At 40.3% G+C, this 23,638-nt stretch overlaps 1 protein-coding gene across 22 annotated transcripts in view; it reads left to right on the forward strand.

Annotated features, from left to right (window-relative positions):
* Nucleotides 1-23,638, forward strand: part of LOC124186398 (protein doublesex-like) — an 81,071-nt gene that overhangs the window by 54,949 nt on the left and 2,484 nt on the right. For 14 of the 22 annotated variants that reach the window (XM_046578083.1, XM_046578084.1, XM_046578074.1 and 11 more), the window contains 2 exons: nucleotides 5,348-5,603; nucleotides 16,445-18,154. In XM_046578083.1, coding sequence (XP_046434039.1) covers nucleotides 5,348-5,598 — 251 coding nt within the window. In that variant the 3' untranslated portion in view covers nucleotides 5,599-5,603; nucleotides 16,445-18,154. Of the gene's footprint in view, nucleotides 1-1,924; nucleotides 1,948-5,016; nucleotides 5,038-5,347; nucleotides 5,604-14,142; nucleotides 14,367-16,444; nucleotides 18,155-23,638 lie in introns of those variants that run through there. The other 8 variants (XR_006871652.1, XR_006871653.1, XM_046578088.1 and 5 more) reach the window with 6 other exon arrangements.

Genomic DNA, 23,638 nt, shown 5'->3' on the forward strand with positions numbered 1-23,638 from the left:
CGTCAACCTTTGTAACCTTGCATCTTATCAGAGAACATACCCGGCCATTTTGTGTTTAAATCTGCATCGACGCGACCTTCCTGCATTTTCTATCTCTGTACATTCTATCAATTTCATACATGTATACACATTGTACTCCGTTTCCGTGTCTCTAATATATATTCCCCCTTATCTTGATAAACTCGAGCGAAATAAAGAATAAAAAATAATCATAGTAAACATCTACTTGGTGCCTTCCTAGTTGCGTCTCTCTCTCTCTCTCTCTCTCTCTCTCTCTCTCTCTCTCTCTCTCTCTCTCTCTCTCTCTCTCTCAATATTGACGCGCTATTTTAATCCCTCTTCAAAATTCTTATCATATTCATTTATTTACTTATTCAGGAATCGCGAATCGAGGTCTCATACGATAAGAATCGCGATATCTCTTCGCGAACGTCGCAGCCTTACACTTCCTACCATTATGTAGCAGAATGTAATTCCGCTAGTTTAAGTCCCGCGTATGCAACCTACTATGTAGCTCGGCTGCATGCACGTAGGTACACATCTTATACGTATAGCTACGTATAATACCGACCTCGGTGACACTGACTAAACTAAACTTAGCGCGCGCGAGGCTCGCGACGCGCGCTTCAACTGCGGGATTAATATGGCTAAAGTAGGTAGAGTGCGACCGAAGTACAGTCATCCACATTAGCTGCATCCGCGACGAACCTTTCAAGCAAAACTGCACTCTAGGGTGGTTCATTTTTTAACTTGTTTCAATTTGTTTTATTTATTTTTCTTGCAACTGAACATGGGTTCTGTTATACATAGTGTACAACAACCTGAAAAACCCTGAACATATTTAAATGTAATGAAATTCAATGCGATCCTTAAAAAGTCATGAAATGTCATGAAATTTTACTCATGAACCTGAAAATTTCATTTTTAGGCTAATTAGTAACTCAGATTTCAGAAATATATACGAAATATTAATACTCATTTACATATTTATTTAAAAACAATATAACAAAAAAAAAAAAATAACATCGAGATATTAATGTCAAATAGCCTGCTATAATCGAAATATTTGAAAAATTACATTAAAAAAATTTTAAATGTCACGATTTACTGGTCGCCGAAAAAAGGTAGACTCTCTGATTTTATGAATTAATATTTTTTCAACTTTAGTTGAAACATTTTTCTCACCACAAGTCGAAACGATTTTCTCCCATTTCGCAGACGTTGTTCCATTCGAATATTATAATGAAACATTTTTTTTGAACAATATTGAATTACCCTGAAATCTTGGAAACACGAGAATACATGAAAACCTGTTCAATTTGTGTGCAAATCGAAAATAAACGATTCTTATCTCCTGATCGGGGTCAGATTTTCATAGCTGTGAAATGGACATTATCGGTTAGGTGCCTACATAATGGATGGCAAACAACGATCGAGATCGACACGCGATCCATATAATATGAAACTCTAGCGGTTTACACGGAGCAGTTAATAATATTCGCTGAAAATTTGCTTTCTACAGCATTGAAAGTTCAGTTTGCGGCGATGTAAACTTGCAGTTGCCACCGCCGGTTCAGCGTCGCAGCTCTGCAACTCGTTTAAATACTAGCGGTTTTTACGACCCTGTACAGAGCCGCGCGTGCTGCGAACTTCTCAGCGACTCTCCTAATCTTCTCACTCACTGTGGTTTTGCACAACGTAAAAAAGTAAACAGAAGTTGGTAAGAAGAAAAAAAACAAAAATCCCGGCTTCGTTAACCAGCTTTTTTTTTTGCCTTCCTTGGTCCTCGGTCAACTGTTTTTTAATATACATAACGAAGTAGAAACTCCGCCATTTTCTTTACGACGCTCGGTGAAAACGTCAACACACGATCCGATGATGATGGATATTTTTGTAATCATTACATCTTTTTCTTTTACTCTAGAATCGCGAACGAAACTGAATCAGGTGAGTCACTAAACGTGGAGGGGATTAATATTCGATCGTCAATAGTTGGCACGTTGCGTGATTGCCGATCGAGTTTTACCTCATCCGTTCGGTGTTATAACTAGTCATGATTCTCATGCTATGCGGTCACTAAATATAACCGCGGGTATTGTTGTGCTTAAATATTCGCAAAATGGAAGTGACGTCACGAAGCTAACCAACGGCCGGAAGTTGAGGCAGTTAAAACACCCCGGAGTTGCGGCAGCTGCACCCGTCGCTCCTATTTCTGACAATCCGGAACCTGCTACTCGTTATTATACTTGTAACTTTTTCAACTCTGACCCATTCTCGACTTTGCGGTGATGGAATTTAGGGTTAGACATTCTTCATCGAGTCCTTCGCCATTTAACATGAAATGCTTAGCTTCAGAAATGTCCGAGATTCAGATATGCCTATCGTAAGCAAAATACAGTTTAACTTTAAAAAGCCAACTCGTTGAAAGACACTTTTAATCTCCCCTATGATGACGATTTTTTAGCCCGACGTTTCGTTACGTTAGCGTAACTAACTTCAGCCTGATATCTTCTACCATTTGACATTTTCGGATGGTTTGAAATAGTCGTTACTTTGAAATATGATTTTGCAAGCATCCTGACGTTCGAAGATGAAGTCTGTTCATACAATCGTGAATTCATTCCTCCTTGGCCTTCGCCTCTTCAGAATTTACTTTCCCCCAATGATGTTGTAGATTGAAAATTGAAAGATGATAATAACTTCGCGACGATCATCCCGACAGTCGGTATAACCTCAAGTCTCGTAATTATCGTAAAATTATTAAGCAAAAACTGGCCTCGATTTTACGATTTCGTTTCCCCGAACTGGGTCCCTTAAGGCCCTCGACAAGAGCCGAGAATGACACCTTAGCGACACCAAGACTCATCGTCTCCTGGGGCGGAGTCAGAGTCGACTCGAGCAGGCATCAGGGTGCGACGACTAGGAACGACTCGGCCCTCCTCCTTCACTCCCCCCACCCCTTCGGGTTGAAACTGGGATGAAGAAAGGAGGAATCTTCCTCGACGAGGCCCTCGGAGTTCCGTCCCGGAGAACGGACGCATAGAGATCGTTAAAATATAATTTATGATCGGCAGCGTATACGCGGTATTTTTGCGTCCATCCGGCCCTTCGTTCCTCCGCAGCATCGCGTTCGAGTGCGTATCCAACTATTCCAGCTCGGGCACAAAGAGTGAGTCCAGGATGGCCACTGGTCACGGAATTTAGGAAATTCTGGAATAGCCAGGGAAATCTCAGCGCGGTTTTTGCGGAGAGTCAGGGAATCGTTTACTGTTTTTTGTTTCTTCCCACAAATACGTCCCACAATTTTTCGCAGCCTTACATCAATTGGATCGAATATTGTGACGGAGATTAAGTGGCCAGCATGGAGTAGCAAATTTATTGTAGATTCGTGAACGGTAGATTTGTGCTATTCTTAATTCGGAGGCACTTAAGCTCGGAAAATTTGAGTGAGCGAAAGCTCATCGATTTCCGTCGCCTATTCCAATAGTTCCTTTTAAAACAAGCTCTCTCAAGAATCTCGAGCACAATCGTTCTTTACCGTCGTTCTGGCGTTGATTGATCGCAGTTTAAACACACCGCAGCGGGTTCTTGCCTTACGTTCGTTCGTGCGTTGTTATGTTTCGGACGTGCGTTGAGGGCAAACACATTATTAGTTGTTGCCACGCGACGCGTGACTTCCGAGTAATCAAGCCGCGTGCTGGCTGGACTAAAATCCCGAGCTCGGAATCAGCGATCATATTGGTAAATTCCCGGGGTTCAGCGTCCCTCGGAAACCAATCTAAATCTCACGTCCTTCGACTCCAATCCATTGTGCAAGGATACAAGTTGTGTTCTAAACGGAGATGTGAAGTAGAAAAAGTCCCACGTTATGTCATGTGAAGGGACGTTCTCAATGTCCTAAGCGGTAGTGATTCCCAATAACACACCTTCTTTCCTTACACCATGCTCTAATCTACCGACTGGAACCTGGACCAACCTTTGTCCGGTCCAGAAGACGAAGGTTCCCTTCAGGATTCTTTCTTAATTCGAAAACTGATGACGTCTAGTGGTCAAGAAAAGATCAGAGAAAGATAGAAATGACTTCGAGGAAAGATCGTTACCTTTAAACGCAGTGGGCGATTATGCTCGGACTTTACGTCATACGTAGTAACGAAGAGCAGGACGAAAAGTGGAAGAATGAGGCAAGAGGCAGAAACAGAGACAGAGTGATCCGAGCAGCGTGCTCAGCTCGCTTGGGTTTATAGCTTATTACTTGGTTCAGGCAGTTAAGATTTTGTACTAGTTTCTTACGTGCGCCTCGGTTGTTAGAGCCAACAGTGTTACAGGCTCGTGTTCGTTTGTTACTGCAGACTTGAGTTTCGATTCAAGTAACGATGCTGGTACGAGAGGAAAGTATCGCATCACGTCACCACGCGACGAAGGATGAGGAGAATTGGAAGTTGATGTGCTCGCCGATCGAGAGACGGAGAGAGAGAGAGAGAGAGAGAGAAAGAGAGAGAGAGAGAGAGAGAGTAAAAAACGGACAAAGAAACTGCACAAGAAGAAGAGGAAGAAGAATAAAATGAATAAGCAAACGGCGGTGCAATTAAGTAGTAAAACTCGAGAAGTAGGAGGAGAAAAAAGGAAGGAATGAAGGACGCATGCTATGCCCACAGCAGTAGCAGCACCTTCCAGCCTCGAAACCGAATGTAAAAACCACGCCTCGGCTGAGTCGGCCATTTTAATTCTATTCGACCTCCCATTGGTCTCCTATGCTCGTTCTAAGAAGGGTGCTATTAACTCCCCGAGCCGTCTGAAAGCGCGACTCGCTCACGACCTTCGCAAATCCTGGTGCTCAAGAAGCTCTGGGGACCGTGGCGATGGAGAGTTTGAAACAAATAAACAAAAAAACTAACAAACAAACAAACGAAACATAATTCTAATAACCGGAATGTCGTATCTTTGAGGTTACAAAGGGGTTGAGACTAGAGAGAACTTCCGACCTCGATGCGAGTTACTTGACTTCGGAACAAGGGGTGAATCACTCATCCATTTGTCGTAGGTACACCTGATTTCAATATTACAAGGATTTCAAAAGGTTTCAACAAATTTCAAAAAAATTCAAGAGATTTCAGATGATTGCAGAAGACTTCAAAAGATTTCAGAAGATTTCAAGACGTGTCAGAATAGAATATTTCCAGCGATTACACAAGATTTTCAGAAAAGTGTGCACCAGATTTGACGAGTTCACGAGATTTCACGATTAATCCCTCGCCTTGCAACAAAAGCACAGTTACCACGCTTACCAAGTTACGGCCACTTCCATTTTCCGACCAACCATCTCATCTTTTGCTTCTTTATCCTCTAGCCAATGCCGAAATCCGGACCCTGGCCTTCTGGGAGGCGGCTCGATTCATCCACGGTGGTGGTTACTACTACAATTGCTACGGTACCCCGACCGGCACGGCAGCCAGTGGCCCGACCTATCTCCCTCAGGCACCTTACATTGGACCACCACCCCCCACGGCTCACCTTGGTCTCCAGCATCCCCTCTACGCCCACGTCGTCAACAGGGTACCATCGAGTCCGGACAGCCCCCCTGAACGCCCGGCCACGTAGCCCCGGTAAGTACCTGAACTTCCTTCAATTTTCATCTGGTCATTAGAGGCTACACAAGGAGACCGAACCGACGAGACCGAGGAATGAAAAATGGCGAAGAGTCATGGTCATATGAACCACTTGCAGTTTTATGTTATGCCCGATGTGTATTTTCAACGTTTGAAATATCCAGCCGCGTCGATTATTTGAAGAACTGTTAATATACAAATTTTTAGTTACCGTAGATGAATGAGCTTCACATCTTGGAACACCTTGAAACTCATAACTTGTATTGTCCTTCACCTTAGTACTAATACATTTTTTTGAGCTGCTTCCAAAACCTTGATTCATTCGGTATTACGACTATTCAGACTAATGAAATTCTACGTAACGATTCTTCTGAATGTTAATCTTATCAAACTTAGATCGACGACTATTTATTCGTACACAATTCATTATTCTCGATAAGTTTGTTATAACTTCAACTGTTTCTCGGATTCGTTACGAATTTGTAAAGTCGAGGAATTCGAATGTAAAAATCTGTAATAAGCCCAAAACGATGGTTGGGCGAGATGGTGATCCCATGGGATTTAAAAACGTTTTTGTAACCATTCTCGCATGACAAGCAACAGTTCGAGTCTTTTCACGAGTCTAACTGAAATCGCGGTGGATTTCGCTTGCTGAGAAGAGGGAGGGGGGGGGGGGGGGGGGGGGCGAGCGCGTTTGTCTGGTGAAACGGATTTCGCTCACGATGGGATTTGCGTGGGTCTGATCACCGCGGTCCGCCAGGCCTGATGGCGAGTAAGTGCTCGTAAATTTGCTAGTTTAGTGTTGTGGCGTTTATTAACCTCTCTTCTTCTTCTTCTTCTTCTTCTTCTTCTCCTTCTTCTTCTTCTTCTTCTTCTTCTTCTTCTTCTTCTTCTTCTCTCGCCGCGGTATCTTCGCCTTCTCCACCCGGTCGTCTTCGTCGTCTGGTCGCGATTACCGGAGGAAAAATTTGAGAGCTTGGGATAACGACCCACTCCGAATTCGCGGTAAGAAAATGGAAAACGTACCAGAGCCGTTTCCTCGGTTATAATTAGCGGTGCTCCACGAGTCGATAAATAAAAGAAAACTAGAGAAAGGGTGAGTGAGACGGGAAAAGTTTTGCCGCCCTGCAGCGTGTGCGCTTCGAGAAATAAAAGACAGGGAGCGAGCCGGTGAGCGTCTAGGTTGAAGAGTTCGGAGAAGGCGAAGAAGGGCGTTTTATAGTATAGAATCAGTTTTATGTTTTCCCGGATTCCCGATTACGACCTCAACCTATCCGTTCGGTTCTGCTCCATTCCATTCCGTTCCGTTCCTTTCCGTTCCGTTCCGTTTGGATTCCGCTGGCTCCTCGCCGCAGACAAAAGAGCAACGTGAAAAGTTTTATACGCGTCTCTATCATCATGCAGAGCGCGGAAACTAATCTTCGAAAGTCCGCTGCGACGTCATCTGGAAGATATCGACATTGATATCGTTGCGGCGATCGTCTGACGGGGATTAAAACGGTGAATATTTAAAACTGGATGAGATGAATAATCGAGCGCAGTTAAACGCGGCACCGCAAAGATACTAGAACCCCAGAAGCGGTACGAAAACGATCATTAAACGGACCCAGGAACGACCTGTATCGGCCTCGCTATCTCTCCAAGATTCGGATACTCCCAGTGCCTCCGACTTATTATTCCAATTTCGAAACGCACACTCGGTCCGAGCGTGGCCGATCAAACGAGCGATAATAACAATAATAATAATAATGATGATAATGTTTATCTTCTTCCTGCGAGAAGTCCCCTTTACACACCGACCAGGTGACGAATACAGCGGGACAAGTTTGACAAGCAGAAGAAATAACAGAAATATAATTGAAATCGGATAATTTCAAAATAACGTTATAATAATAAAAAGAAGAGAAACATGCTAGCAGGAGAGAGGCAATTTAGGGACGATTAAGCGAAGTAAGGTAACATCGTTCCTCCTCGGTTCCGACCACTAAGAGGGCGGTGGCAATAAGGTTTTGAAAGGAACTCGTTGAACCTTGAAATTCAACCAACATACCTAATGTGGAAAGAGCCCGAAGTTGGGACGCTTTGGGCCTTGGAACATTGATTGTGCAAAAGGGGTTGGCGTTCGGCGAGTGGCAAAGTCATGCGTCCGCCCGGCGTTGGTTTGGCATGTAGCGAGAGAAGGAGCGAGCGAGCAGAGTCCCGAACAACTTGCGGTAAGCAGCATCAATGTAATCAGACAGGGCCGCTCGAAGCGAACTTAACGACGATCATAAACGCGCTCGGTTTTACGGCTCGCAGATTTTTCTCCTCTACGTCTCTCTCTCTCTCTCTCTTTCTATCTCTCCCTATATTTTTTTTCTCTCTCCGTTTCTTGTCGTTCTCCCTTTCTCTGTCCAGAGACTTGAGAGTCAGTCCGAGGTCCTTTGCTTATTTTGCTCCGGCGCACTAAAGTATCCGAGTTTATGTGACAGCGGGTAACCCAAGTCTCTCTCTCTCTCTCTCTTTCTATTTCTCTCTCTCTTTTTCTCTTTCTTTCTGCGGCTAGCGAAACTCACTCCCGGACTATCTCAGACCGCGGCTACACGTCGAGACGTTTTGATGCCCGGGATCTCCGCCTTGGTCTAGTCCGCGGTTCTTCGTCCTCTTCGGTTTCGGTGTTGGTGCGATGGTGACGTGTGCGCGAAATAATCTCGACTCGTTCCTTGCCGCGGAGCCTGATTGTGCCGGCGTCAAATTCAAAATCGGCTGTTACAAACACATCCGAGTCGAGAACACAAAGAAGACGATTACCAACAAGAGTAAAAAGCACGCTCAACGGACTTCGCTGGCCTGCCTCGTATTTCATACAACTCTGGGGTGTATTTCGCGAGAGCGCGACTTTAACTGCTTCGATGAGAAGGTTTGACTGTATTTCTTCCACGTGTAACCGACCATCCGACCATCCGACGCGCACCTACGACCATAAACGCCATTCACGGCTTAAGCCTGCCTCTCTCGCGGTCTCTCCAACCTCTTTTCCGCGGCGTTCACGACACCGGAACCGACTTCTTCAAACTTGACGAACCGTCCGCGCGGGCCTGGGAGATTCCAGAATCAGCCGAAGCCATCGTCGAGCGAGAAAAGGAGCGATTCGCGTACGAGCCGACCTGGGCTTCATTAAGGATGCAATTCCGGCTTTTTGCCGTACGTCCAGAGAAGAAGAGGAGGAGGAGGAGGAGGAGGAAGAGGAGGAGGAGGAGGTGGATGCACATGGAACCAGAACGCAGGTCGGTGGTCGGTTGGTTGGTTGGTTGGTCCGGTTTTAAAAAGTTACGACTCAACTTTATGAGGGTTTAATTGTAGCCTGCGACTGCAGTTAGAAAGTACTAAACCCAGGAGCCCGTTCTCCGAGCCTCTCATGCTCCTTACGTTGCTCAGAACCGCCGCCTGCTTCTCTTACCGCTCTGCACGCGAGTCTTGAACCGCGGCGTGCAGGAGCGCGGTTCCTAATTATTGCCTCCGTAGATCCCTTCGCACCGAAAACCCGCGAGGAGTCCCGCACCAGACGGTTTTCCAGTTCTCCCCGAAGCCGCGATTAAATCCCAAATCGTTCCTCCGCATCGGTTTTACGCCGCCGACGCTGCACCGGCAAGGACAACAGAAACGGGGGTGTGTGGGAATCCGCGAAGCACTTACCGCAGGACGATAAACTCCCCGCTACTTCATCCAGCTGCACCTGCCTGCAAAGTCGTTGCGGTTCTCGCCCAGCGGCTTTCCTCTTCTGGGGTAACTGGTCTACACGGTTGCCCCTCTTTCCGGTAGGTACCTACCTACTGTTTTTACGACCGTCTCAACGATACACAACTTCGGTTTGAAATCTGTTAAGAGTATCTCTTCGCACTCTACACAGCTGACGGTGTCTTCGTTCAAACTTGTCAAGAACGACGAAACTCCTGCCTCGTGGCGTCGCGCCAGGAGGAGATTTTTTCAAACAGGCGTACGAAAAAACCTTTTTGAAATCCTTCGAAATCCCTAAAATCTTTTGAATTCCTACTAAACCATCTGAAATCTTTTGAAATCTATTGAAATTTTTCGAAATCTTTTGTAGTCTTGAAATGTCTGAAGTCTTTAAAAATCCTTTAAAATCATCATTAAGTTTTTTCTAATTTTCAAATCGGCTGTACATCAAATCCGCGAGTGATTAACCCCTCGCCTTCATCTTTGTGACAATCCTCGTCACTCACCGGTTCGATTCTTTAATACCTACTGCCGTTCGATCGATTTATCGACGATGCTTCTACCGCGGTGTGTTGACGTGACAAATGATAACAGCGCAATGACGATGGGCGTGCGGTTGCAGTAAATACTGTTGCCAAAGAGGAAGACGAAGAATAAGGAGGCGCAGGCTGCGGCCTAAGATAAACTGTTAAAGAAGGCTCTATATCTCTTGGTAATCGGGTCCGCGATATCCGCGTATACTGTAAATACAGACGAGCGGCGCGTTATACGTCCTCGTTGTCGTCGTCGATTCCTGTGTGCGCTGGCCACTGCACCGTGTGCTTTAGCCTGCATAAATTTTTACGATTGGCCAAGTACTAAAACTCGAAGTACTATTCCCCCTTTCTCCTCTACACCGCAGTTCGCGCTCATCCCATTCGATAACAACTCTCCTCTTCCCTTTTGTTTTCTTTTACACGCGTACCTCCTATAAGGCATCTCGGTGTTTGCCGTACGCGTTCTCAGGTTTTTCCTTCCGTCAAAACGTCCAACGCCCGTACCTGCAGGCGTTTATCGCTAACGATGATAACCCGAGGGTATTTAATTCGGGCTTTTCGCACCGCGATGGCAAAGTGACGCGGTTTTCCAGCTGATACCCGGGTTGATAGCCGGCTGCACCTCCGGATCTCGAGAATCTCAACGGTTGTTGGGTTAGGTCGCGTCGTTTCTTCGATCTTGTCGTACTACGTAGGCTGTGACCCTAACTTTGATAGCTAACAGGCTCTGCAGTTAACGTTATATCGCCTCTCTTCCAATCCCGAACCCTTTCCTCATCTCCGACTATTTATATTATTCACTCGCGTGTGTACTTAACCGCGTACCTACGACTGCTTGCAGCAAATATTCTCGCCACATGCCGCACGTTCCAATGTACCGAGCTGGTCGCGCTCAAGTTTTATGGTAAACGATCATTAGGCTCACGCGTTGCTTTTACTTGACATTCAAATTTTATTCGGTTTCGTTCGTTCCTTGGAACTTGAACTCGCTCAACTTTCGAAGATGTAAGCGATGCGAGCCAGTTTCGAAGGCCAAAAACACGCCTTGAACATTAGACCTAAATGGTACTGACCACAAGACGCGATGATCAGAAGTGGCAGAACGTTTCCCAATCCAGGCTGAGTTGTAAATCACTCTCTAACGAGGTTTCTCAGCGGAATGGGAGGCCATCGAGGCGGTTTCCGCGGAATGATACGTAAATGGTCGTTCTCTGATTATTGTCCGTTCATCGAGACGATGATCACAGAGATGCCTTTTCCCTGTTCAATCCAAATTCTCGAGTGTTCGCTATTCTCTGACTCTTATCTCCAACGTGCTTAGAATTTCCAAGGATAACCAGCGCGACAACGATCTCATCCGAAAGTCCGTTGGATCAGCGAGCGGTTTTCTCTGATCGAGAACGCGGCTAATCGCTCTCAATGGAACAAAACGACGTCGATGGTTATACATACCTGTGCAATAACTTGAACTTGAGTGGGCACAAACCAACCCCTGACATACCGCTGGTAGCGTACAATAAGAGCCATCAAACGCTCACCCGTAACACATGTTTGCCCATGAAGAGACGAACCATATACCGGGACTCTAAAACGCCCGGTTATACTTTGACGCTGCCTCCGTTCACGATCCCTTTTCACGGATTTGATCACGTTCGCCGAAGAATAAGGGAGGCGGCATCAAAGCCGAGGGAATGCAGTGCCCGGCTCTCGTCAGTTCGACGTCCAAGAGGAACTGCCACTGCTCAGGTGTGTCGCACACCGGATGGAAAGTAGGAGTCGAGAGACGCCTCTTTCTGCCTCGCTCTTTTTACGACGTTATTTTGACGAGGTTTTAACCGCTCGCGGGTCCGCGACGCTCGTCGTTTACGAGACGGCCTGAAAGACCAAGACCAGGACCAGAAAGGGAGGAAGTGGGAACCCGTACCTTCGGGCCGCGATATTCACGCTCTTGCACACGGCGTACGTAATGGTTCGAATGCTCTTTGTTAACTAGCTACAATTTGCCACGGCGTAACTCCCCGGACTACGAGGAACCTCGACGCCGGTCTTATTTTCATCCCGTTTTTCTCTCCTTATTTCCTCCACGCTACCCTGCGCAGGCGATTACGAGGCCGATACATCTTCCACGTGCACTACCAACGACCGAACAAAGATCAGGCGAGTTTGCTTCGTGAAAATGTTTCAATTTCGTACCTGAGGTAGCGTTTGAAAGTTTTCACAGTCTGTCCGAGTCGAAACTTGGCGCCTATACGGGAGTAATCTGCTTGTTCGACACCCTCCTTTAACGCTCAATATTCTACCCCGCTAATAAAGATCCATCGATTCGGATCAATTATAGTTCAAATACAAAAAGTACAATTAAAACGTTTGAAATGAAATGAAAATCCCAATAATAGGAATTGGTTTACATATGAAGGGTTTTTGTATTCGTAAGAACGTTGATGAAAAAATACAGTAAAATGATTTCACAGTTTTCACGAGCTTCCAGCTCGAACTCTTTTCACCGTTCTCGCGATTTTCAATATTTTTCGCATCATCGAGACTAGCTCTTCAAAATCTTCCACGAAACATTTAAGCTTTCTTCCACCTTTCGTCGTTTGACAAACATTCTTAAAACCTTACGTAGAAACAGAATTTTAGAATATTTTCAAGGCTGTGTAATCTGTGTATACACGTTCCTTACAACGTTATTCTCCACGATTTAGACTTTGGTTTGTTTGCATTTCTAACAAACGATGCGTGATAAAAATGATCAAGTGTTATCAACGATGTTAGATGCCAGTTATAAATGTATAACATAAAACTTGAAGCATAGTGTCGCCGAGTCGACAATTCAATAAGTATGAAAGAGATCATCGTTGATTGCAATAGCGAATAATCTAGACTACGAGGTTGCAGTTTGCGGAATCTAGTTGTAGATAACGACGATAAATCTGTTAATAATATTGTTTATCGAATCTAGCAACTTTTTGCATCGAACGCAACATGGGTGCGACTCGACGTCGAAGCTTCCATGATTATCGTGTCCTAGGTACAAGTATAGGTATCCATGTTGCAGAGACAATCAATATACGTTGAAAAGTAATTTGCGCTATTGAATACCGGTAGAATTATAACTGCGCACATTTTATACATAATGATCGTCCGCAGCAACGATCCAACTAGATATGCAATATTAATGTTCCCCGCTAGGGTTCCTCCTCCTTTTTCTCTTCGCCTTATGCTTCGCCAACTCGTGCCGCGTACTTGGATCGTTTAATTGATAATAGTTTTTCGCCGGTTCAATTACAGAAACGACACATGTATAATAGGCGCGTATAATGCTCAGGCATAACTATACTGTAGCAGCGTTTAACTCCTCGTTATTAAGACCGTATTAAAACCCATATTATAAACACGTCAGTGAATAATTTTACCGTAAATATAGAGGCCAATTAAATTCGCTGTGCGATCTTTCAGCGCCACTCTGCGTATATATATTTATATTTATATATACACACACGTTTGCAGGCACCACAAGTTTAACTGCCTGTGTAAATATCAAGAATAAAAATCAACTCTGTTCTTTGCGCACTTGGAATATACTGTCTCCGTTTACTTATTCATTTTTTATCTCTCTATCCGTTTCCTCCCAAAAAAAATGCAAGTTAAATAATAAATGTAGATACATTTATAAACGAAGTAAAAAGACGAGCGGGAGGGTGAAATGGGGGGGGGGGGGGGGGGGATGAACCACTCGTCAAATGCAACTGCACGCACTGATTTTATCTGAGAGTAAATCGTATGTCATATATATTTATGTATGTAAGGTGTATAAGGTATAATATTAAATAACTTTACATGGAATAATATAATATTATGTTATACGAGGATATGAAACGCGCTCGTATATACGTCAAACCGAGTAGTTATCACACACACACACACATACACATATATATACGTATATGTATATGCATACATTTTTCATAGGAAAAGTTTATATACAACCGCATTATAAGGACTTGCGAAAATGCATCTATATATATATATATATGTGTGAAGTTGCAAAGGATTGCGGATAAGGGATTCACGGGAGATTCGCTTCAGGATTGAAGCAAGGGAGTGAAGCGGGTTGGGCAGAAGGGGGGGGAGGGGAAGGGAAAGACCGTATATTATGCCGGGTAAAGCAATGTTACCAACTCGAGAACTGGCGAACTAGCCGACAGTAAAATCCATTTTATGTCTACCTCGTAAAGTCAGTGAAATGAAACCCCTGGACTTAGTTTTCATACGTGTTCCAGGGCCGCCGCTGCTGCAGCGACGAATGCATCGCTCAAGCGGCAGCCGTTGAAAGAAGGAGAAGAAGGAGAACTAGGCGAAAAGAAAGCACGACTCGATTTTCAAATCCTTGCAGAGCCATAAGCGAGATTATGTTAGAAGAAATCGCTTCGAAATTACTGTTCATTTTTCAGTTGCAGGGTTCAGTATGAGACGTAGAAAAAATTATGGTTTCAACGACGAAGAGAAAAACTAGGATTCGTGTGAAACAAATGGATACTGCGTGTATTCTTAGATCCAAATTTGTATATTCAAGGTGCACAACTTCTGGAGCTTTCGGTCATATAAAATCTGTCCAACGTTACCGATAGTTTCGTCGGGAAAAAGTCAGGGGATTTAGTGAATTTTTATTCAAACAAAATTCTCGCCACTCTGCAAAAGTTGAAGTTGCAGCAGCAGCAGCAGCAACAATTCTCGATTATTGGACGTGTGGCTCTGTTTGCCCCTTGCGACCCGAGACTCGGGGCCACGGTGCAGATACATGCATACTTCGCTATCTAAGTTCCTCTTATCTCTTCACCGTACAGTGTAGCGCGTGCAGATTTTTATTACGAGAATCTAGTCTTTTTACTTTTTCTTCCACTTTGTTTTTTTTTCTTTTTTCCCTCGCATTCATCGATCGTTTTCTTCTCTTTTCCTATTTCGTTGCCGACGACGACGCCGCGGATGCAGAGAGTCGAAAGATAGCGCTGCTCGACTGCCGCAAGGTCTCGCCTCGCTTCGTTATGTACTATGATATTTCTGCTTCTGTAATTCTCTGCGTCTAACGCGTTACAACTCAGTGCATAATATTACGTAACGCTAATTAATATTTTACACAAACTGTACGACGTTTCCCACTACATTATATACCCTTGTAATTCAAAGCTATATCGTATGCGAGTGTAATACAGTAGGGGGAAAAGAATTGTATGCTTCGATATTTTTCGAAATTTCAATTTCGCAATAAAATTACTTTTAGTCAAAAATAAGATTCTTTCGGTTTTTTATTCCCTGAATAATTGAAATCGATTCAATATTTTTTAATTACACTCTCCTGGCTGAAAAATCAAACTATTCTCGAAAAATAATAATTTTCATCTATTTATAACATCGATCAACATGTAATAATCACGTGTCCAAATCCCCAGGCGCAAAATCTCTGTAGACTTCTATGCTAGACTGCAAAAGCAAAATTTAAGGAAGGGGTGTACGTATTTTTTTTCATTGTTTCAATGTATAGATAATAAAAAAAAAAATAATCAACTCAACCTAGACACAAAAATTAATTTTTATCTTGAACGATGTTATAGTTTAGACATTGATGATATTTCTTCCTTTTTCGTTTCTTTTTTTCTGTTCTTTAAGATTTGCAGATTTTTCGCAACTCCCGGAAAATCTGTCTTTTAATTTAACATTGAAAGTATATATTTATATATACGCAATGCACCTACATGCATACAACTTATCCAGTGATTACTTAACAACTTTTCCCGAGCGACGGGCGACATCGGCTACTATATAATATAATATGTAGGTATCTGCACAACACGCCACGCGTTGTGGCGCGACTCGATCGCTATCGGTAGCAACGACAAGACACGCCTTTTTATACCGGTCGTTTCAGTTCTGACTTATAGCTAGACCGGCTGCAGGCGATTTCGATGCTATGTTTTTTGTTTTGCTTATTGTTATTTATTTTACTTTTTTTCCACTTATCGATTTTCACAGGTTTTTTATTTTCTCTAACACTTGGATTATTTTTTCCCGACTAAACGAGTATGGTCGATTATTTTTTCTCACAATCCGTGCGAATAAAGTATCAATCGTTAACTGTTTGATATAATGAGTGAAATGTAAATGAATATTATTACCTTAAATTGACAGATGTTTTGAATGTAATTATAAATTATCGAAAAACTTTTCCGCCATTGAAACGACGAACTGACGTTTGCCTTTTTTTCATCACATGCGTCGTTTCATAAAAATACGATAGAATTGACCAATCGATTAATTTCACAACCGAGTCAATCAAGTCTTGTTCGATTATCTTTAGCTTAGTGGCCATATCACTGCTCAGCAGACTATCTCCCTATCTTCCCGTTTTCGGGACGCAGTAGAAGGGGCCGATTTTCTATCTTTCCAAAAACGCTCAATAAATAACGAAAAATCTTGTGAACGACGTAATTGCAAAATTCTTTTAAAAAAAATTATTCCTTTTTACTTATTTTTCTCCCGTCTCTAACGTCTCTAATTTCTCGATTCCTTTCCAATATCTGATTACAGTTTCGCCAAGGATGATCGCGAGACGCTGCACGAGAAACTGGACAAAAGACGGCGGTCTGAAAACGTAGGTATATAATATGCGCATAGACGATAAGAAGAAAATGAAGCTGGACGAAGAGAAACAAAAAAAGAATACAAAAATAACAAAAAACGATAATTAAACACCACCCCGATTCCCGACCGCAGAGAACAGAAATAAACAAATCAATTACACGAAGGAAAAAAAAAAAAACAGTATAGAAATAAATAAATAAACAAATAAAAGTATACCTATATATCCACATTAGAATACAATAAATCTTATATCCTGTTAGTTTCGACGGTGGAGAGAATGTGATTATTTTTTGCTTTGTTGTTTTCTCTATTCTTTCTTTTTCTTCTCGTTCTATGGTTTTTTTTTTGTTTTTTCTTTTCCAAATTTCTCAAATATATTTGTGTATATGTGTATGTATGTATGTATGTATGTATGTATGTATATATATGCGTGTAAGCTGGAAAACACACCCACACGTGGACATATACATATGTGACAGAAGGAAAAAAAAAAAAACTATTTACATGTACCTTGTACGAGCGCGGACGTTGATTTTGATATGTAGTAATATCGACTCGAACTGTACAGCGCGTGATGAATATGTTGTACAGATTTTAATCACCTTACGCCGCATGTAACGATATGAATAACGACAAACAAAAAAAAAAAACAACAATAACAATATTAATAATAGTAATAATAATTAAATAACACTAATTCCGATAATATTAATATTAACAATGTTCATGCTAACAAAGAAAATGATACTGACAACACCCACAACAACAGCAATGATATGGATAATAATGATAACAATAATATTAACGATAGTAGCAATAACGATAGTTTTTCATCGTACATCCAGCTGCAGCTATTAAACTATTTCTATACTGTCATTACTACGGTCAGCTTCTTCAATTCGTTTGTTCTCGACTTCAAAAATCTACGTGAAAGCAAATAATGTAGGGAAAACACAAAAATAAAATCATCAACGTTAACGATAGTAATAATAACGGCATTAATAATGTTGAGCGTATAATAACGGGATAGATTTCATATTCATATGATTTTAAAAGTTATTTTCTAACGAGATAAGACGAATTTTAAATTTCTGTACGTATTGGCTTGACAGGATAGAGAAAGAAACAGAGAATAATAATAATGATAACGATAATGATAAAAAAACAACAACAAAAATAAGATCAATTAAAAGCAAAACGGAAAACAGAAATTTTTCGCAAAAATTCTTGTACATCGCGCAAAGAATTTGTTTCAATTCTTACGCTTCACTGTTAATATTAATGCGAAATTGCGAGAAAAAGAAAGAAATAGAGGAGGAAGAACTCGAAATCAAAATGAGTGACAAAAAAATGATGGTTCAATTTCTCCGTCGCGGCGCGTACGTCAACGCTTATTTATACATACACAATATCCATACGTACGCTGTATACACATTATTAATTTACTCCTACTTGTAGGAGCAAAAAAAGGGGGAGGGGGGGGGGGGGGCGAAAGTTTCTAATAGAAAAAGAAAGAATGAAAGAAATCAAGGAAATATATCGCGGGATAAAGAGCGACGATAGTAAGAAGAAAAAAAAAAAAAAAAAAAAAAAAAACCCACGAAGTTGAAAGAATGAGCAAAGATTTAAATAAATAGAGAAAGAAAGAGAGAGACAGAGGGAGAGAGAGAGAATGAAAAGAAGAAAAGGGAACATTGTTTGCTTTTTTTATTTATTGTGATATTAGAATGAAAGTCAATCGATGCCAGCCCATGATGCGATAACAGATTATAGTAACAATTACGCGTTATGACTGCATTGACGTAGTTAAGCTGTAATATTATATATATATACACACACACACACACACATAGGTTCCTAATCGCACGTGCTACGAGTTAATACATGTGTAATTGTAAAAACAACAATAATAATAATTGTAATTATTATTATTATTGTGATTATTATCTTTAGAAATAATTTGAGACAAGACGAAAAACACGTGAAAGAGGAAAAATTATATATGTATGTACATTATGCATACATATATATATATATATATACATATGTGTGTGCTTGTGTGTACATATGTATCTCGGTAAATTATTTCTATTTTTTTAAAGAAGAGATGAGAAAAGAAAGAAAGAAAAAAAAAAGAAGAAAATCCCGCAGACCCAATTTTAAGAATTAATTATTACGTATAATCTGTCGCCATATTTTCAATGTAACTGAAAGAAAAATATATAATATAATGTATACAGATACACGATATGCATATTATTATACATACGTATGTATATGTATATTGTAATGATAAGTACGATATTAATAACGATAATGGTAATTAAGTTGATTAGTGATTAAGTTGGAACGATTTGAATAAAAGATAAATAAATAAATAAATAAATAAACAAGCGAAGGAAACGAATGAAACGATGAAAAATTATAATTCGTCGGTCGTATGTTTTTGCATTTCAAACTGTCAATATTCTGTAAACGATATATTATATACCACATATGTATTTACACATATATTTTTTCCCCTCTACTTCCTGTCTTCGTTTATGAAAAAAACAAAACAAGACAAACAAACAATATGTATCACAAATTAATAACAAAAAAAAAAAAAAAAACACTTAATGTGTATAATATACATAACGCGCTGTAAAATATTGATGTACAATAGAGGCAAAGCATAAAATAAACGAAAGTAAATGAATATCGAAAGAAGAAAAAAAAAAAAAAAAGAAAACCCCAGAAGAAAATAAACGGAAATTATACTTCAGCATTGCTTTTTCTCAATCATTGGTATTCGGCCATCCTCTCATCGACCGCGACGTTGCGAATTCGTGAATAAAGGCGCATTGTCGCAGGATTTTGAGATTACAAAAAATTTCTGGATAATAATTAGACTACACGAATGAATGAAATAAGAAGTTCAAATATATACACACTGCGATAATAACGATTATAGCATTAGCTTTTCATAACGATTATAAAACCAGATAGAGAAGGAGGAGAGAGAAAGCAAATTATTAACTAAAAATCATCTGGCGAAAGGAGTTCGAATTAGATAGAAATTTTCTTTTTAAATAAATAAAAATGACGGATCAATCATCGAATGAAAGGATAAAAAGTCGGCGGTCACAAGTGTGATGGAAACACGTAATGGGCATTGTTGACACGAGACGTATGCAGCAGTCACGTAAATACGTGCAGGTAGGTATATATGCATGTATATATGTATGTATATGCGTATATATATATATATATATATACACACACATATATATATATATATATATATATATATATATATACACACACATATATATATATATAACGTATTACATACGCGATGTATAGAAACATCAAACACATATAACAGCTAATTAAACGCGACGTGCTCGCGTGTAAAATAAGTATTACGGAAGAAGAAGAAGAAGAAGGAAAGAACAAGAAGTTGAAAAGAGAAAGAAAAAAAAAACATATTGTTGCCGGGGTGAAGAAAAAAACGATTGTGCAAACATGGTTGTTCTTTTTCTGCTTTATTTATTCAAATCGTCACTACGTGCGATTTTAATTTCACGTTGCACCTAATAATGTTTGGCGATTTGCCCTCGCACAATAATAATAATTGTAATAATAATAACAACGATAGGAAATTATTGTTATAACGATGAAAATGATAACGACGATATCGATACAAACGCAAAGTGGATTTTACTTTTTTTTGTCCTTCCAAACGGTGACTTTCGATGTTCGTTTACAACAATTCGACCATGATTCTAATTTCGAATTCTATATCTTCCGTGTTCTTGAATTTAGACGCGATTTACAGACGCGGGATTGGCACTCAATTTTCAACATCGTACATACCTGCGTATATTATAAATATATATTACACGCGCGTAGATGTAACATTGAAAACGGCAAACGCAGCGAAATTTTCCATGGAACATTTATTATAAATTATTTTATACACATTTATTCATTCGCATAAAGCTAAGGCTGACGCTTGACGCCGCGAGAGTGGTTTTCTAGTCTTATCTAAGCAATACAGTTCTTAGTTTATGTCAAGAGGAGAGTGAGGCCGTTAAACGCCGCCAATCTTTACTGTCGCCTTTGAAAAATATATACTTGCGCTTATGCGCGTCTCTCTCTTTGCGTGCACATGTTAATATCACACACACACACGCACGCGCGCACGAACGATGCATGCATGCATATTTGCGCGAGGGACGCGACTTGAACATCGCGCGTCTCTCTTTCGCTATAAATACACAAGTATGCATATTTCACACGTGTAAGAGACTCAAAGAGAGAGAGAGAAAGAGAGAGGGAGAGAGAGAGAGAGAGGGAAAAGCTGCAGGAATGACCGTCTAAAATATTTCTCTCTCCGTTTTTTTTTTATTTCTCACTCACAAGATAGTGATTTAACTCTTTGACTCACAGTGGTAAGTATTCTTACCACCTATTTTATATCCATTTTCTTTCTTTTTTTTTTCTTATATTCAGAGAACTTTGAAAACATATTTCGTCGCGCTTTTTTCCTGTTTATAATAGTACACTGATATTTATTGTTAGAAATAAATTGATTGAAAAGTATCGTGAATATTGAAGGAATAATTCATTTCCGAAAAATTTACACCTCTACACGCGTATACATGTTTTACATAAACTACAATTTTTTTTCCGAGTCGCTGATTACAAATCTGGAATCGGATATCAAAAATTCAAGATGGCCAACATGGCGGACGAATATTTCAAGTTCGATCGAATCCGGAAAAAAACTCTGTCCAGGGATTTTTCGGGTCACTGATTGCGAATCTGAAAAAATCCCGCACCAAGTTTTTTTTTTGTACGGTTTTCGATTGAATTCAAAAATTTTGTCCACTATATTGGATCCACCATCTCGAACTTTCAAAATGTGATTTCAGATTCGTAATCGGTGACTCCAAAAATAAAAAAAATAAAAAAATACAGAATACTATCTTGTTACAAAAATTGACTCACGATCAGCACAATTATCCGTGACTGAAAGGATTAACTCCTACATGTATACGTTCTGTTTAAATTATTTTCCTGCCGCGTATTCGTTTTTTTTTTCTTTTGTATTTCAAAACTGACGCGTGCGTAAACGAGAAATTCGTGTCGATTAATTTTTTCATTCATTTTATTTCGAAGAGAGAAGTAAAGGGGGGGGGAAGGGGTTAAGAAACGAAGCGAAAAATTCAAAAGAGACAAAATTAGGCCACCTATATTTGCATACCTACTTGTGGAATCTGGATACATCTATACCGCTGAAATTATCTTTAACCACGAGTAGGTAAATTATGCTTGGGGAATGGCACACATATGATACATATATATATATATATATATACGTATATATGCAGTATTTGAAAACTGCAATGCAAATACAATCTTATGCATTACACCTGCATCCGTATATATTAAATCTGAATGACTTTAAACAAACTTGCGCAGTTCAATCTACTTTCACTGCGCGGTCTCGCAAACGCGTTTTAAGACTTTGTAAGTAGGCTTAAACGCGGTTCTTTTTTCTCCTCACGTCTCGTTTCTCCCCTTCTCCCTTCGTTCTGAGTTTCGCCAATTTTCTTCATTCACTAACCGAGGGGAAAAATGAATAAAGAATGATGATTTTCAGTTATCGCAGATTGGTAGAAATTTTTCGATTTGTGAGAGATAAAATAAAAATTTCAAAAACGTGTGTATTGAATATTGGTGTAAAATTCCTTTTCGCAGTTTCCGTTTTTAATTTCTGCAAATCATTTTCATCTGCCTCTTCGCTATTAAGAGTGATGAAAAAAAAAAAAAGAAAACTCGAACGAAGTTTTGAAAAATCGCAACTCCCAAAACGGTGATTATAATTTTGCATCACAGTTTTGTGCCATTTTATTAAATCAACAATATGAATCTTAAATTATACGATAAAATTCTTATTTCTAATTTCGTTGTTTTATTTTTATTTTTTTGTCCATAATACCACGATGCTATGGGCGATAAAAAAAATGAAAAAAAAAAAAGAAAATCAGTCCCACAGCTGTATTCAAAACTCGAAATTAGCGTCGATCTTTCGATCAAAAAGAGAGAAAAAAAAATTAAACAAACAAATAAATAAATAATAAAACGCACATTGCGCACTGTATAAATTGCACAAACCGATATAATCGTAAATATCGTACGTGAAGTTAGGTATGTAGAATAAAATGGGGAATAAACAAGTAGGCAAAGCGCAGTGCAGCGCGAACAGATAAAATTCACCGCGTTAATTCTGACAAGTTAAAATTACGCCGCGGTGGGAAACTTTGCCCCTTGGACTGCCGACTGACTGGTTGGTCATAGAAAATTGCATTGATCAACGGGTCCCGGGGACAGGTGCATGCGGCAGCGATATATATATATATATATATACACATATACATCCGCAAACACGCAAGCACATGTGTATGCAGGCATAAAGGCGGAGGGTGATATAGTAGCAGCGCAGCGCAATGCAACGCATGCAATGCTGCAACTATGACGAAACGTCATATATATATATATAATGTAATATGTATGTATATATAAATATGCATTTATATTTTTTATACAGGTGTGCATGTATAATGTTATAATGATGCGGATCAATACACGCGTAAGTCTCACGTACCTGTCCATCGGCATCGCCATTGCCATCGTCGTCGTCGTCGTCGTCGTCGTCGTCGTCAGGTTTAATATAACGAACGGTATAATTTCCCCGCGGCTTATGAAGCGTTTGCGGTAATTAAAACGTCACGGCTTAGCGGGGCTAATAACGCATCGTTCGTGATTTACACACTTGTTAATGATTAATCTTATACCAACTACATATGAAGGATATTATTAAATAAATATTCGCGCGCGTTGAGATTAAATGCGATCCATATATACACGTATATATATGTGTGTGTACATAAGAGTTTGAAGTTAGTGATGATTGGCCGTAGCCGATCGAAACGTCGCAACCTTTTAAATAATAAATAAAAAGATTTTCTACTGTGACCAACTTCGACAAATTATTTTTAATATATACATATATATATATATATAAGTATACATTTTTTTTGTTATATTCTTGCGGCAAAGTTTCTTTTTTTTTTCTAAATCTTTTTGGTT

The sequence above is a fragment of the Neodiprion fabricii genome, chromosome 7 (assembly GCF_021155785.1).
Source record: "Neodiprion fabricii isolate iyNeoFabr1 chromosome 7, iyNeoFabr1.1, whole genome shotgun sequence".
Taxonomy (NCBI): domain Eukaryota; kingdom Metazoa; phylum Arthropoda; class Insecta; order Hymenoptera; family Diprionidae; genus Neodiprion; species Neodiprion fabricii.